At 40.9% G+C, this 18,173-nt stretch overlaps 1 protein-coding gene across 5 annotated transcripts in view; it reads right to left on the reverse strand.

The window, feature by feature from the left end:
• Positions 1–14,817: 14,817 nt before the first annotated feature.
• The window catches only part of cep192 (centrosomal protein 192), a 33,034-nt gene continuing 29,678 nt past the window's right edge, over positions 14,818–18,173 (reverse strand). For 4 of the 5 annotated variants that reach the window (XM_069142089.1, XM_069142090.1, XM_069142088.1 and 1 more), the window contains 2 exons: positions 17,862–17,920; positions 14,818–16,366 (listed from right to left, as the gene is read on the reverse strand). In XM_069142089.1, the coding sequence (XP_068998190.1) occupies positions 16,234–16,366; positions 17,862–17,920 (192 nt within the window). In that variant the 3' untranslated portion in view covers positions 14,818–16,233. The remainder of the gene's footprint in view (positions 16,367–17,861; positions 17,921–18,173) is intronic. The other variant, XM_069142091.1, reaches the window with a different exon arrangement.

Raw genomic sequence — 18,173 nt, forward strand, 5'->3', positions numbered from 1 at the left:
ATTGTTGAATTAATGAATTGTTGAATTAATGAATTGTTGAATTAATGAATTGTTGAATTGATGAATTGTTGAATTGTTGAATTGTTGAATTGATGAATTGTTGAATTGATGAATTGTTGAATTGTTGAATTGATGAATTGTTGAATTGATGAATTGTTGAATTGATGAATTGTTGAATTGTTGAATTAATGAATTGATGAATTGTTGAATTGTTGAATTGATGAATTGTTGAATTGTTGAATTAATGAATTGTTGAATTGATGAATTGTTGAATTAATGAATTGTTGAATTAATGAATTGTTGAATTGATGAATTGTTGAATTGTTGAATTGATGAATTGTTGAATTGTTGAATTAATGAATTGTTGAATTAATGAATTGTTGAATTGATGAATTGTTGAATTGTTGAATTGTTGAATTGATGAATTGTTGAATTGATGAATTGTTGAATTGTTGAATTGATGAATTGTTGAATTGATGAATTGTTGAATTGATGATTTGTTGAACTGATGAGTTGTTGAATTGATGAATTGACGAATTGTTGAATTGACGAATTGTTGAATTGACGAATTGTTGAATTGTTGAATTGATGAATTGTTGAATTGATGAATTGTTGAATTGTTGAATTGATGAATTGTTGAATTGTTGAATTGATGAATTGTTGAATTGATGAATTGTTGAATTGATGAATTGTTGAATTGTAGAATTGTTGAATTGATGAATTGATGAATTGTTGAATTGATGAATTGTTGAATTGTTGAATTGATGAATTGTTGAATTGTTGAATTGTTGAATTGTTGAATTGATGAATTGTTGAATTGATGAATTGTTGAATTGTTGAATTGTTGAATTGATGAATTGTTGAATTGATGAATTGATGAATTGATGAATTGTTGAATTGGTGGTTTCTCTGTATAATATTATAAAGTCTTGCTGTAAGGACTTTAATGTGTTAAGTGCCATGAAATAACCTGTGTTGTGATTTGGCGCAATATAAACAAAATTGAATTGAATTGAATTGAATTGAATTGAATTGAATTGAATTGAATTGAATTGAATTGAATTGAATTGAATTGAATTGAATTGAATGGAATGGAATGGAATGGAATGGAATTGAATGGAATTGAATGGACTCACCTGCTGACCAGGACCAGTCTGGGATCTTCCTTTCCACTGAACAAATACACTTTATGAATAAGAAATGCATTTATATCTCAGGTGTAATCTAGTGCGGGCGTTTCCTGTCCACCCGGTCAGTGTGCTGGATGTGAATACTTCAGCTCGGCACCACGACACCGTGCAGCTCAGTCTGCTGTTCAGACGCTAGTAATATGATCACACCTTCTCTCGCCGCTCTACACAGTACAATGAGCATAAAAGCTTGTAAATAAGATCAGTTCAGGTATATGATGGATGTACAGCCGGATGATGTGCAGCTTTACAGAGAAGCCTGAATGTGGATTCCAGCTCTACGTTGACATATTTGGTGTCATTTTGTTATATATCTTTGCACGTTAAGTTCGGTCGGCTGTCACTCAGCCTGTCGGTGTTTCCTGCTGTCTGAGGTTAATGCAGTTGTACAACGTGTATTTTTAATGGTGGGTTCTCGTGTTGGACAAAATGATGTCATTGGTGCTATAATGGTACATCTCCCCTCACAAAAACACTAAATGTCTTTTTGGCTCTTCAATTCTTTTTGGATGAAACAAACCATATGATTATCAGCTGCAGAGGTTCTGGTCGGTGGCTTTTGTCTGGGTGGAGTCGGGCTGGTATTCCCTCATGTTTCCTGTCTTTATGATGAGCTCTCCAGCTGGCTGGAACTGCAGTGGTCTCATTGAACTCTCAGCAAAGAAGCAAATAAATTATTGCCCAAAATACTTCAAAAAATAGCCTTTAAAACATGAACAGAGAGTCTGCATTCCAACCTGAAAGTGTGGTGTTGATAACAGGAGGACGGTCGAATGGGATCTTAAAAGCATCACGTTTAATGTTTCTGACTGAGTGTAACTCGAATGCAGGTGGCCTGTTTCATGTCCTCTGACAGCATTCAGACCTCGTTCCTTGCAGCCCTTGTAGCTGCTGTGTAGCTCCGCTGCTATCCAAGGCAGACTGTCTTCAATTCTTCCGGCCCATGAGCCAAATTTAATCATCTGAGTCTCGCCCTGGGACCCGGGCTCATTAAAATGTACTGGAAAACTCGTCATGTCACCGGAATCAGGTCATCTCTCAACACCCACTTTAACACCTCCGTTTTAGACCCCCACCCAGCCTCCCCACCCCACTGGACACCCTGCGAGTTCAGCCGGAGTTCACTCCACCTTGTGATTTCTGAAGTTGTAGCCGATGGTCTGCGCAGCCGAGTCACCGTCTGCATCAATAATGCAGAGACCACAGCCTGCTAACATCGCAGCCTTTAGTGAGAGGGCTGCTCGACAACACGGCGCTTCACGGCTGAAGATGTCTCCGCCGAGCACCACCACAACAGGAGCACTCAAACCAGCTATTTTAAGTGCATGCACACACACGCACACACGCACGCACACACACACACACACACACACACACACACACACACACACACACACACACACACACACAGTCAAAACACACCCTGCTGTATCTCATCGCCAGGCGACTGGGAAACATCTCCAGCTGTCAGATAAAAATGTCTCAAACTATTCATGAATTGAGGACAATGCTGCTTTATTTTCCCCACTGACTGAGTTGTTATTGCTGAAACTATATTTTTTACTTTTTCAATGAGATTCATAGTCTGCAGCGCTGCAAAACACTGTGCATAAAAGAGCATGTAAATGTTGAATTGAAGTAAAATAGAAAAAGCTCATGAGTGGAGTATTTGAGGGTAACAGCTTCAATGTGAGATGTGTGTCTCATTCTCCAGTCTTTTCTCCCATGCAGAGACTTCACTGAATTATTAAATCGCTACTTCGACTTTGTGGTTAAATGAAGCTTTGCAAACAAGAGCAAACTGTATTAAAAGCACTCCAGCAGTAAGTGAATGCACTGTTTGACAAAACTGTTTAAATTTCTTCTGTGAAACACACTTAACGAGTAAAACAATATCAAACTGCTGTCTCCAGCACTTTGCGGTTGTTTCTAGAGCTTCTTAACAACCTAATCAATGACTTAATACTGCAGTTCCTGGACTGCTAATCAGTGTGGGAGCTGTGGAGTCATTAGCACAGTGCTGGAGAGTTTCTCCTCTCCACAGCTTGAGGGCCTGAGAGATCTGGGAAGTGGGATCCCAAAGAAGGAAAAGCCAAGATAAATGAGGAGAGGGCAATGAGTCCTGGTGGAGAAGGAAGTGGGTTTATTCACCAGAACCATCGTCAGGATGGCAAATCACCAGCAAACGTCCATCGGGCCACCTCCTCGTAGCGCAATTTAAAAAGAGACAGAACCCGATGAAACGTATCATTTGCTCAGCTTTAGTCAAAATCCAATTTTTGGTGTGAACAAACATGGGATGGTGCCTGTTGGTGCTGCTCCAACTCCACCGGAGGGGAAACACTGGACGCATCAGTTTCAGACGACGACCAAACACAAATACTATACGTGTTGTGTTGTGATGATCTCCTGCTGCTCTTTTGTCAGCTTCACAACATATCAAGTACCAGACTGAACCACTGAATGTCTCATCTGAACTGTAAACTTAGTTACAGCTGATAGATTCAGTAAAATGTTTGGCAGATTTTTCAGTTGCTTGTTCTGATGTCAAAAAGTAAATAGTTAAAAGACGGTGGATGAGATCCTCTAACAGACACTGATCAGCAGGTCCAGATCTTTCTGTGATGAGCAGCTGATGTTTCATGGAGTTCCTGGAGGTCTCGTGAACCAGATGAAGCTACCTGTGAATTCTGCAGGACTCATTCAGGATGTGACAGCTCACCTGAACAACAGGACTGGAGGGAGATCCAAGCAGAGATACGCTGGAACCACCCAGAGGCAGCAAAATGCTGAGTCGGAAGAAGTTCTGACTTTGCTGGTATCTCGTGGCTCCTCCTTGTTGTTGGCTGTCAATCATCTTTCAGTTCATTCAATAACTCAGAAATATCATCGCTGGACAAACGACATGTCTGATTAATTTCTCCCTCTGACATCAGAAATGTTTAACGGGTGTAAAACCTGGTTCTCTACATATTCTCTGGTTTCCTGCGTCTCCTTCACAATAAGAGCAGCCGTGTCTCCTTCACAATAAGAGCAGCCGTCTCTCCTGATGTTCATCTGATTAAAACCTTCAGTCGTACTAAAATACACAACAATCACTTCTCCTGTTTCTATTTCCTGGTTTATTTGCATGTTTCCTCCCAGTATTTTACACCTTCAAGCAGAAACACACAATATTACATATGATGCAGGAAAACACACAGAACGGACAACGTGTGTTAAACTGCACATTTGGAAGATGAAATCCTCGCTGCACGTCATCAGTAGATCTGATGGACATAAGTTTGCAGGTGATTTTACACACGCAAACGTTTAGTAAATCAAAACCTAAAACAATGATTTGATGATGAAAACGATTGCAGATGAATTCTGTGCGAGTTCATCTAAAAGTTGCAGCTGCAGCTTCACTGGCAGCGTGTCAGGACTGAATCACGATGCATTCAGGTGTTCTTACAGGCCGACTGATGGCGGTTTCTATAGAGAAGAAAACAACTGCTAAAACATACTATATAAATATGCTTGAATGCAGCACACTGTTTACACAGACCGTGAAATCTCCAACAGAGATAAACAGGATTGAAGCTGCAGTATTCAAAACCTGAACAGAAATATGTGTGAAAGTCTGTTCTGTGCTCAGTGAACGGCTCAGATTAACTTCCACAGGGTGCACACCTCAACGCTCTGCAGGCTGCTGCGGAAGAACATACTGTGTTCTGGCAAATAAGTTCTTTGATCAACTTATTATAGTGTGCCAACTGGGGTTACAAATAAAACCACGGATTTTCTCAGAGGCTTTCACGCAGCACTTTGATCTTCCATTTGACTAGCACAACATTTTTGGATGTATTCAGTCAGAACTCAGCGAGATGATTGGCTCGGGCCAGGCACAAATCCTAAAAATACTGAAATTGGAATAAAGATGTTAAGAATGTTTTTCTTTCTTTGGCGAGAATGTGAAAATCTTGCTTGTACTGCTTTTCAAAGGATATGCTACATCTCAAACATAGACTTATTTAAGGGTTGCCAAATTACTTTAAAGACATTGTGGCATCAAGCTGTTTATAAAAATCTTTTCAAGTTGTTGAAGAGAAGACGAGATTAGAAAAAAAATGCAGCTTGTAGCATAAATATAATAAACTTTCTTGATTAATTAAACAGCAGCATGAAAAATCAATTGAAGATGATTACAAGAGCAGCAGCTCTTCGTCTCTTCTGCTTCCACTTACTGTGCTTTTTACATTATGTTCACTATAAAGTTACATACACACTAGCTGCAGGAACACAATACAACCTAGTACACACACACACACACACACACACACACACACACACACACACACACTGTGTGCAGGCTGGCAGTCGTCTCGCCTGTCTCACGTCTTCACTCCACGGACACCATCCTCTCACATTTTGTTGTCACAGACTCAGAGACAGACAAAGATGTATTATTAACAACTGGAGAGAGACAGAGACATACAGAGGGAGAGACACAGAGGGAGAGAGACAGAGACACAGAGGGAGAGATGGAGAGAGATAGAGACAGACAGAGAAAGAGGGAGAGACAGAAAGAGAGAGAGGGAGGGAGACAAAGAGGGAGAGACAGAGAGAGAGGGAGAGAGAGAGAGAGAGACAGAGAGAGAGGGAGAGAGAGAGAGAGAGAGACAGAGAGAGAGGGAGAGAGAGAGAGAGAGACAGAGAGAGAGGGAGAGAGAGAGAGAGAGACATAGAGAGGGAGAGACAGAGAGAGAGGGAGAGAGAGAGAGAGAGACAGAGAGAGAGGGAGAGAGAGAGAGACATAGAGAGGGAGAGAGAGAGGGCGAGACAGAGAGAGAGAGTTCATGTTAAGGTTGATCTGTCAGCAGCAGATTGTCCCATCAAGTCTCCCCCTCCTCCCCCTCCTCCTCTTCCCCCTCCTCCCCTTCCCCATCCCCATCCTCCTCCTCCTCTTCCCCCCCCCCTCCTCCTCCTCCCCTTCCCCATCCTCCTCCTCCCCCTCCTCCTCTTCCCCTTCCTCCTCCTCCTCCTCCCCTTCCTCCTCTTCCCCCCCCTCCTCCTCCTCCTCCCCCCCCCCTCCTCCTCACCAGTCCTTCTGCAGCCTCGGTAGGTGAGAAGCTGCTCATTGTGAAAGGGTGAAACACACACACACACACACAGTAAGAACAGAGAGACGGACAGATGGACATATGGACAGATGGACAGTGAGCCAGCTGAACGTTGTGTCTGCTTCCAGAACTCATGACTGCTGCTAATAATACACCAACTTTCTGCTCAACTTTCCCACTTAGTTATTATTTCATGACTGGATTCACTTTTATATGAATAGACCAGCTTTAGTTGAGGCTGCACACAGAGCTGACCTGGAAGATGCTCGTTACTTTAAATTAAGCTTGAATTCAAAAAGACTGCAGTGCCATGAAATCTGGTCCACAGATATGATTTATAAAAGCTGATCAGAACAACTATTCACTTGTTGTGTTGTTTACAACATACAGACTGTATGATTTTAGGACTACCTTGAAATAATCTGTTCGCTCATACTTTGAACATTTTCAGCTGATGAAGACTGTGATCCACCTGAAACTATCCTCTGATCCAGGATTATTGTTCATCTCTGATGAATCACACACATCCCGACGACATGAAGACATGTTTAGAGACGAACATCATCCAAGAATTCTTTAATATTTCACAAACATCATATTGCCCAGCCGAAAAGACAACTAAGTACAAGACAACTCCAAACTGTGCCAACGTGTGAAAGAAGTTCAGCTTCTCACTAAATATTAAAGAACAAAGTTAAATACATTGTGTGGATCCTCCCACCATAACTAAAGTCTTATCAGTTATTTCATTCCTCAGAAAACATCTGATTTTTTTTTTTTTTACATTGCTGTCTGAGAGCTCGCAGACTTCCTGATTTATTTTGGCATCAGTCATCAACTGTCAATCAGTGGGACGACATGCAAAAGGCAGCAGGGATGCTGTACAAGTATTTCATGTTATATTGTCATATTTGTACAAGTAATTCATGTTATATTGTCATACTTGTACATGTACAAGTAATTCATGTTATATTGTCATACTTGTACAAGTAATTCATGTTATATTGTCATACCTGTACAAGTAATTCATGTTATATTGTCATACTTGTACAAGTAATTCCTGTTATATTGTCATACTTGTACAAGTAATTCATTTTATATTGTAACAATTGTATAAGTAATTCATGTTATATTATAATAATTGTACAAGTAATTCATGTTATATTGTAATAATTGTATAAGTAATTCCTGTTATATTGTCATACTTGTACAAGTAATTCATTTTATATTGTAATAATTGTATAAGTAATTCATGTTATATTGTAATAATTGTACAAGTAATTCATGTTATATTGTCATACTTGTACAAGTAATTCATTTTATATTGTCATACTTGTACAAGTAATTCGTTATATTGTCATACTTGTACAAGTAATTCATGTGATATTGTCATACTTGTACAAGTAATTAATTTTATATTGTAATAATTGTATAAGTAATTCATGTGATATTGTAATAATTGTACAAGTAATTCATGTTATATTGTCATACTTGTACAAGTAATTCATTTTATATTGTAATAATTGTATAAGTAATTCATGTGATATTGTAATACTTGTACAAGTAATTCATGTTATATTGTCATACTTGTACAAGTAATTCATTTTATATTGTAATAATTGTACAAGTAATTCATGTTATATTGTCATACTTGTACAAGTAATTCATGTTATATTGTCATACTTGTACAAGTAATTCATTTTATATTGTAATAATTGTATAAGTAATTCATGTGATATTGTAATACTTGTACAAGTAATTCATGTTATATTGTCATACTTGTACAAGTAATTCATTTTATATTGTAATAATTGTACAAGTAATTCCTGTTATATTGTCATACTTGTACAAGTAATTCCTGTTATATTGTCATACTTGTACAAGTAATTCATGTTATATTGTCATACTTGTACAAGTAATTCACGTTATATTCTAATAATTGTACAAGTAATTCATGTTATATTGTCATACTTGTACAAGTAATTCACGTTATATTCTAATAATTGTACAAGTAATTCCTGTTATATTGTCATACTTGTACAAGTAATTCCTGTTATATTGTCATACTTGTACAAGTAATTCATTTTATATTGTAATAATTGTACAAGTAATTCCTGTTATATTGTCATACTTGTACAAGTAATTCATGTTATATTGTCATACTTGTACAAGTAATTCACGTTATATTCTAATAATTGTACAAGTAATTCCTGTTATATTGTCATACTTGTACAAGTAATTCACGTTATATTGTAATAATTGTACAAGTAATTTACGATATATTGTAATAATTGTACAAGTAATTTACGATATATTCTAAGTTGCACAATAAAACATGACATTTGTTGAGGTTGTGTTTGTTGACTTTATACTTAAAAGCCCTGAAAAAATAGTTTCAATCACTTATGACTGAGGAACAGGAAAACACTGTTTTCTGCTGAAGCAAAAACAGTTTTGATAATTTGACAAGAGATTTTTATATTTGGGTTTTTATCAGTCATTTTACTGGTGCGAAGTGGGCGGGGCTTGATGGAAACTTATTTTACCTACGTCCTCGTATTAATCAAAAATGAGTAACATTTAAATGTGATTGTTGATCAGTTAGTCATGGAGATTTGATATTATTGAAAAATCTTATTTAAAACTATTCAATGTGTTTTAAAATAAATAACATGACAATATCAACATGAATGAAAAAGTCAGGTCAAGAACTTGTTGACGATATGTCAAGACAAATGACTTCACTCATTTACTTTTTAAACTCAATCATTATCACATCATTAGAACTACAGTGCATCCAGGAAGTATTCACAGCGCTTCACTTTTTACACATTTTGTTGTTACAGCTTTATTACAAAATGGATTAAATACATTTTTTTCCTCAAAATTCCACACACAATATCCCATAATGATAACGTGAAAAAAACCTTTTATTTTTTATTTTTGCAAATCTATTAAAAATAAAAAACGAAAAACTCCACCCAGCAGGCCTGTATGGTAGAGTGACCAGACAGAAGACACTCCTCAGTAAAAGGCTCATGACAGCCCACCTGGAGTTTACCAAAAGGCACCTGAAGGACTGTCAGACCAGGAGAAACTAAATTCTCTGGTCTGATGAAACAAAGATTGAACTCTTTGGCCTGAATGCCAAGCGTCATGTTTGGAGGAAACCAGGCACCGCTCATCACCTGACCAATACCATCTCTACGGTGAAGCATGGTGGTGGCAGCATCATGCTGTGGGGATGTTTTTCAGCGGCAGGAACTGGGAGACTAGTCAGGATGGAGAGAAAGATGAATGCAGCGATGTACAGAGACATCCTTGATGAAAACCTTCTCCAGAGCACTCTGGACCTCAGACTGGGGAGAAGGTTCATCTTCCAACAGGACAACGACCCGAAGCACACAGCCAAGATAACAAAGGAATGTCTTCGGGACAACTCTGTGAATGTCTTTGAGTGTCCCACCCAGAGCCCAGACTTGAACCTGATTGAACATCTCTGGAGAGATCTGAAGATGTCTGAGCACCGACGCTCCTCATCCAACCTGATGGAGCTTCAGAGGTCCTGCAAAGAAGAACGGGAGAAACTGCCCAAGAATAGGAGCCAAGCTTATAGCTTCATACTCAAAAAGACTTGAGGCTGTAATTTCTGCCAAAGGTGCTTCAACAAAGTATTGAGCAAAGGCTGTGAATACTTATGTACGTGTTATATTTTAGTTCTTTATTTTTAATAGATTTGCAAAAATTTTAAACAAACTTTTTTCATGTTATCATTATGGGATATTGTGTGCAGAATGTTGAGGAAAAAAATGAATTTAATCCATCCATCCATTATCTACACCTGCTCTATCCTGAACAGGATGACGGGGGGCGGAGCCTATCCCAGCTCACATTGGGTGAAGGCGGGGTTCACCTGGACAGGTGGTCAGTCCATCAAAGGACATAGAGACAGACGGAAACAAAGACCGTCCACGCTCTCATTCACACCTCAGAGACATTTGTAGAACCACCAGGTAACCTGAGGTTCATGTTTCTGGACGGTGGGAGGAAGCCGGAGAACCGAGAGAACCCACGCAGGCACACGGAGAACCTGTAGACTCACACAGGAAGGCCGGGATTTGAACCCAGAACCTTTTCACTGTGAGGCGACCATGAAAACCACTGAACCGCTGTGACGCCCCCGAATTTAATCCATTTTGGAATAAAGCTGTAACAACAAAATGTGTAAAAAGTGAAGCGCTGTGAATACTTCCTGGATGCACTGTATCAGGGAGATATGAATTCCCTTTGAGTTCATTAGAAATGGGTTGTTATCATCAATTATTGATCAGATTATATTGTAAGAGATTGTTAAACTGAGGGAGCTTTCAATATCTCAACATGCTGTACAAGAAGAAGGAGAGCTAAGCAGTGTAGAAAAGGTTCAATATGAACATCAGTGTCATCATCTAACAGATCTGAGTTTAATGCCGTCTATGAAAACATATCCAGAGTTTTTATGTTAAGAAGACCGTCAACAATCGACAACCATCGTTCATCAGACTCGTAAATAGCAGAACGACTCTGGCATGCTGCGATATTCATCCCTCGACATGCTTTCATCACAATCCACACGCGTCTTTTTGTTGAACGCAAACTAACATGCTTTACCTCAACAGCTCACCTCATCAGTGCTGCAGCAGGACATAGATGCAGTAGCACCCACTTCAGCCTCCACTTCAGCCTCCTACACTGCCGCTCCCTGCTGCTCCCTGCTGCACCCTGCTGCACCTTGTTGCACCCTGCCTCAGCCTGCTGCACCTTGTTGCACCCTGCTGCACCTTGTTGCAACCTGCTGCACCTTGTTGCACCCTGCTGAACCCTGCTGCACCTTGTTGCACCCTGCTGCACCCTGCTGAACCCTGCTGCACCTTGTTGCACCCTGCTGCACCCTGCTGAACCCTGCTGCACCTTGTTGCAACCTGCTGCACCTTGTTGCACCCTGCTGAACCCTGCTGCACCTTGTTGCACCCTGCTGCACCCTGCTGCACCCTGCTGCACCCTGCTGCCACCACGTCCACACTGTAAAGCTGGGAGCGTGTCCAGCAACGTACGGGTGAAGGAGAGGTGTGAGACAGGAAGTAACAACAGAAGGTTCTCTCTTGAGAGAGAGAGAGAGAGAGAGAGAGAGAGAGAGAGAGAGAGAGAGAGAGAGAGAGAGTGTGTGTGTGTGTGTGTGTGTGTGTGTGTGTGTGTGTGTGTGTGTGTGTGTGTGTGAGTGAGTGAGTGGGTCTACAGACCTACAGACCTACAGATCTACAGACCTAAATACCTACAGATCTACAGACCTACAGATCTACAGACCTAAATACTTACAGACCTACAGATCTATAGACCTATAGACCTAAATACTTACAGACCTACAGATCTACAGACCTAAATACTTACAGACCTACAGATCTACAGACCTAAATACTTACAGATCTACAGACCTACAGACCTAAATACTTACAGACCTACAGATCTACAGACCTAAATACTTACAGACCTACAGATCTACAGACCTAAATACTTACAGACCTACAGATCTACATACCTAAATACCTACAGATCTACAGACCTAAATACTTACAGATCTACAGACCTACAGACCTAAATACTTACAGACCTACAGACCTACAGATCTACAGACCTACAGACCTAAATACTTACAGACCTACAGATCTACAGACCTACAGATCTACAGACCTAAATACTTAGACCTACAGATCTACAGATCTACAGACCTAAATACTTACAGGCCTAAATACTTACAGACCTACAGACCTAAATACTTACAGACCTACAGATCTACAGATCTACAGACCTAAATACTTACAGACCTAAATACTTACAGACCTACAGATCTACAGACCTACAGATCTACAGACCTAAATACTTACAGACCTAAATACTTACAGACCTAAATACTTACAGACCTACAGATCTACAGACCCAGACCTACAGATCTACAGACCTAAATACTTACAGACCTACAGATCTACAGACCTAAATACTTACAGACCTACAGATCTACAGATCTACAGACCTAAATACTTACAGACCTACAGATCTACAGACCTAAATACTTACAGACCTACAGATCTACAGACCTAAATACTTACAGACCTACAGACCTACAGATCTACAGACCTAAATACTTACAGACCTACAGATCTACAGACCTAAATACTTACAGACCTACAGATCTACAGATCTACAGACCTAAATACTTACAGACCTACAGATCTACAGACCTAAATACTTACAGACCTACAGATCTACAGACCTAAATACTTACAGACCTACAGATCTATAGATCTAAAGAGGAAACTTTTTTGGAAGACATGAGGTCCACACAAGTCTTGTTCTTCAGTTTAAAATGATGTCACTATATTTATAAATCTTTGCAACAGAAAGTTAGAGAAAAACAAAACAGCAGCCGAGTTGAACGTCCTGGAAGGTTTTACTGAGAATAACGTAGAAACGGGAGGATGTTGGACACTCCTCATGTCCAGGTGAGTTGAGGTCATGGGACTGAGGAGGAGGAGGAGGAGGAGGATGATGATGAGGATGATGATGATGACGTGGACAGCTCAGGGTATCACATTTGTAATGTATCTTCCCAGCAGCTTGTTCATCAGATCAAACAGGACCAGACAGAACCAACAGTGTGTCTGCTCCGGTGATCCATGTTCAGGTCGGTATCACCCCGCAGGGACGGACCGGACCGTCCGGACCGGACCGGACCGGACCGGAGCCGTGTCCCCGGCGGATGGAAGCCGGCCACGGCTAGCACCTCACTTAGCTCCGTCAGCTTAGCTCCGCTGTCTGGCTCCAACTCTCAACAGTAACGTGTCCCGCTCGACCCAAAGTCCGACCGGCACCGGACAGCCCGGCTCGCGGCTAGCCACAGCAGCTAGCACGAGCAGAACATCCCTCCGACTACAGCACGATGCGTTTAGAAACACAGGAATAAGTCGGACATGTCCAGCCTTCCTACCTGTGAGCTCGGACGGGCCGTGCAGCTGGTCAAAGTCGGGACGTGTTGCTCGTCAGGTCCAACTGCACTCCGCGGGTCTGCAGGCTGGGAAGCAAAATAAAAGCCAGCTGTCCTCCTGCACGGTACACGCCGCTGACAGCCTACGTAACACTTCCGCGACACCTGCCGGTCACATGACATACAGCAGCCACGTGTGCTGTAACCAGGGTTACAATGGTTGAACATGTGCTGTAACCAGGGTTACAAGGGTTGAACGTGTGCTGTAACCAGAGTTACAAGGGTTGAACGTGTGCTGTAACCAGGATTACAAGGGTTGAACGTATGCTGTAACCAGGGTTACAAGGGTTGAACGTGTGCTGTAACCAGGGTTACAATGGTTGAACGTGTGCTGTAACCAGGGTTACAAGGGTTGAACGTGTGCTGTAACCAGGGTTACAATGGTTGAACGTGTGCTGTAACCAGGGTTGCAAGGGTTGAACATGTGCTGTAACCAGGGTTACAAGGGTTGAACGTGTGCTGTAACCAGGGTTACAAGGGTTGAACGTGTGCATCAAAAACACCAGATCAAACAATACAACAGACATGTATTCGTTTTTATAATTGTGTGCACTCAAAATTTAACACTGCTCTGATGTCCTTTTTTAGCCTTATTAGTATTTTTGTTTGAGTAAATGCTTAATTGTTGTTTTTGGTTTTATTATAGCAGATGAACTGGATGAAGTTTTATTCCAGCACGTCAGGCTTGTTTTGTACGAAGGAGGTTTAGTCGGTCTGACTCGGTTATCATGCAAAGACTCACCTGTTTGTACTTCCCAGCCGAAGGTTCACCTCAGGCTGTTGGACTCCGACTGTGTTCTCCCCTGAAGGCTTTGGTGCTGCTCTGTGGACAGAATTTTGTTTGTAGATTATAGCAAATGTATGTCATATATTCACGAGATGCTTAATTGTGTAATTAATAGCTGAGGCCACATCAGTTTCATATTAACGAATGTGCTTTTCAGTGCAGCGTGATTAAAACAAAGCCAATAAATGACTTGGATCTACGGCCTCATCGTGATAAACAGTTTCACCATTTCTTAACTAACAGAAGTAATCCATTTATTAAAAGCTCATTGGATGAGCTAATCTGGAGATATTTATACAGCATGTGGAGGCCGTTACATTATTTGTCCAAACCAGTTAACAATCTGAGAAATAATTCAACTAATAGAGAAAAAGTTTCTTATGAAACTTTTTACCATCCAGATGGATGCAAAATACAAATGTCTGTTGGTGAATGCATGTCGCGGTCCAAACGAAGTGAATGGTCGTCGGCAGAAATCAGAAATAAAACAGGCTGAAGTTATATTAAGAAGCTGGATCTGTCATAACACATCACACTAAACTGGGATCCTTTTAAGAGCGGAGATGGTAAACAGAAAGATTACCGTCAACCATATTTCTTTTATAAAATCAGCATTTTTCAATGACTTCTCCTCTACAGAAAAAATTAAGAAACAAAGCGCATATCACAAAACTTTATTTAAAATGTATACATACGACAATATATTACATAATACACTATTTAAAGCATGTGCAAATTGTCAATCAAAATGTGTTGGGATGGTTGTCAGAGTGACCGATGACAGGACACCTTCATATTAAATCCTGCTGTACAAGCAGGTAAATAATGCTCAAAACTAGTGTTTTTCAAAGTGTCGCCACCGTGTGCTTCGTCTAACAGGTTAACAACACATCCTTGATGAAGTTTACCTCCATTCCAGTTCCAAAACCGATTATACAAGTGGATCCAATAACCCCAAGCAATTTTGGGCATTTGCCTTCGAGCCAAAAGAGTAAATGGGGAGCTAATTTTCTGTGACTGGAACAGTGATTAACACCGTTTTGCCATGGTAACCATACTTGGCATACCTGGCAAGCTGCCGAACAAAAAGCCCATCAGAGGAAAGTCTTTTAGCATGTAATAACAATCATTAACCAACCTAATGGTGCCGCGAGCTGCCCTGATCACGACTAAATGAAGTACATCTGGACTGTTTGGAACGAGACTTGGAGGTTGCTGGAAAGTCAACACATGGTGCTGACAAAGGCCATTGCAGGTGGGCTCTGCATGATGAGCAGCCATCTCCATAGAAACCACACCAGAACAAAAGATTTGGAAAATCTCCTGAAAAGTAGTGAGACCTAGAATAGTCCTCTAAAAATGAAGTGACTCCAGAAAAACAGAATCCTTTAATCTCCTGCGTTCGTTTCACAATCAGGAGTTAACGATAAGATTTGTTACATCAGGTTTTGAGACAAAAGATTTATTTTTTAGGTCCCTACTATGTAACACAACAAAAAGGGAAACACAATGTGGCTTTTCCAAAAACAAAATCCCTGCAGCCATGTTACCAAACAAGAAACAAGGGCATTCCTGTGTGACCAACTCCAAGTAATCCCCAACGTATCTCAGCTGGTACTGCTGCTGTCTGACAGGCGCGTACAACAATGCTGCCTTGTGACATGACTCGGGGATAAAGCAAATACCAGATCCAGAGTCAAGTGACAAAAATCTTTAGCTTTCTGAAATGCCAGAATGCTGCAGACTAATTGTGAGCCGGTCAGACTCCAATCATTCAGCTCCAGGCACAAACAGGCACAATCATGTTTCATGGGCCAGTGAGGACACCGGTGCCTCATCCAGAGGCAGATGGGGCCGTGTTGGCTGTGGAGTCTCAGTCAGCTACAGTCTACATCTCCAATTACGATGACAAGGAAGGATTTCAAACCAGAAATGCTTTAATTTGATCCTCAGCAGTTGGATGTTGTGCCTTTTCTCCTCAGCTGCTCTCATCTGTTCCATGATGAATCGTAAAGAGGAGCTTCCACCCAGAGCCGGGCAGCATGAGGAGGTGGCGTAGGATGCTCGATGGTGAATTCAAGGCAATGCCTCACCGGTCAGCTGAATAACAAGACTTCCACTTGTTTCTGACTGGACGAGCAGCGAGCCAGCGTGTCGGCCTGCCGTGCCGGGCTTGAACTGGACAGGTAGCTTCAGGTAATGCTGAGCTCTAATGGTGGGGACAAGAAGGGCAGTTAATACACAATTATAACAACGTTCATGCTAAAGCATGAATACAGAACATGTGCAACAACACAAGTACACATGCTTTTTATTCAGAAATAACACCAAATAGATAGTAATCCTCTGAAAACACAGTAGTCACACTCATGACTCTGATCCATGAGCACGTTGCAGCCCGACACGAACAGAGGAGACACCGGGCATCATGGATCTATTGTATTCTGTGTGGAAATGAGATCACATGATATGCAGGGTTTCCCCACTTCAATCTGTCCATCTTTGTAATACCTGTTTCATAACCATGAAGTCCAAAGGTTGAACAACAAAAAAACATTTACCAAAAGCATTTTGACATTTAAATCACATTTTTGATGTAGTATAATGCACTTTGAGCACTTTTGAAGGATTAACCTGATTTATTAGCTATTTCAATAATGATTCATTCATTAATCAAACAAACATTTAATGGTTCCAGCTTCTTAAATCAACAATTTCTTGCTTTTTCTTGTTTTACACTATCGTAAATTGAGTATTGTGGGATTGTAGACTGTTGGTCAGATGACATCAACCTGGGCTCCAGGAAACTGGTTTCTAAAGTATAAACCAAACTCCTATACAGTAATATTCATTATTAATTCAAAACCTGGTGATGGATAAGCAGCAGAGAACGGATAGAAGTATAACCAACTAATTTACAAAAGGTTGACTAGTGATAACAAGATGCCACTGATATCTTTCAGTTGGATTTCTGCTCATCTTACAAGTATTTAATAACGAAATGTTGCTCCCTAAAAAATATTTAGGATCTTTGTAATTGCATTTGAAGACTTTCTAAAACCTCTAAAGAACCTGGAAACTCAAGTTTTGAAAGACGTTTGAAGACCTGCAGGCGGCCCGATAAGAACCAGGACATACAGGGAACACAGTGCAGGGCTCACTACACACCTACTGCAGCGCTGGGCCCGGTTCAGGTCGGCACCGCACGGCTACATGGAGCATTCGATCCATGACATACAATAGCACGGTGAACATTTGATATTTTTGTGGAGGCAGCCAATACATTTCAGTAAGTATTTTTCCATGCCACTCCCCTGTACTTTTTAAAACATTTAAAACCCCTGGTACCTGTGGCCAGGCGGCCCCTCCCAAAGGCCTCAGTTAGGCAAAACAAGAGCACAGTATACAGTGACATCATCCTCCGGGTCCCAGCGTCTCACAGGACCTCCCGCAGGGAAAATGATGTTACACAGTTTCTGAGTTCTGTCAGAGCAGGTTTGGACTAAACAGGAATACACAGCTACTTAGAGAGCAACCGAAGGAGAAACATTTAGCCAGTATACAGCAGAAACCCTGTTGTGAAGTAAACAGGGAAGTAAAGCCTAACAGAGGCAGACTAATTATGAAGAGAACCTCCGATTTGCCATTTGGCACCCAGCTAGAGTCAGAAGTGAAGAAGGAAGAGTTTCTGCCGCTGGACTCACCTCAGGGAATATTTGGAATGCTTGATGTGGAAGGGCTCCCTGGGGTTTACAAATTTCAGCTGCAAGTCAATTAGAGATGCCACACATCAAACAGCAAATCCATGCAAGGCACAGAGACAAAGGTTAGAGGTTGTTATTACATTTAGCATCCAGTACAAATACATCCAGTCAGTGGTGCAATGTCTTTCAGCAACACGGAGTAACAGTAGTACCCAACAAGATCAGCTAGTATCTGAAGATGACAAGGTCTCATCTCGAGGCAACTACAACTCAACAAAGACGCAAGTTACAACCCTCCTTTATTCACTTTCT

Source organism: Embiotoca jacksoni, unplaced genomic scaffold (assembly GCF_022577435.1).
Source record: "Embiotoca jacksoni isolate LCO1_2020_lvr unplaced genomic scaffold, fEmbJac1.0.p SCAF_97, whole genome shotgun sequence".
Classification (NCBI taxonomy): Eukaryota; Metazoa; Chordata; class Actinopteri; family Embiotocidae; genus Embiotoca; species Embiotoca jacksoni.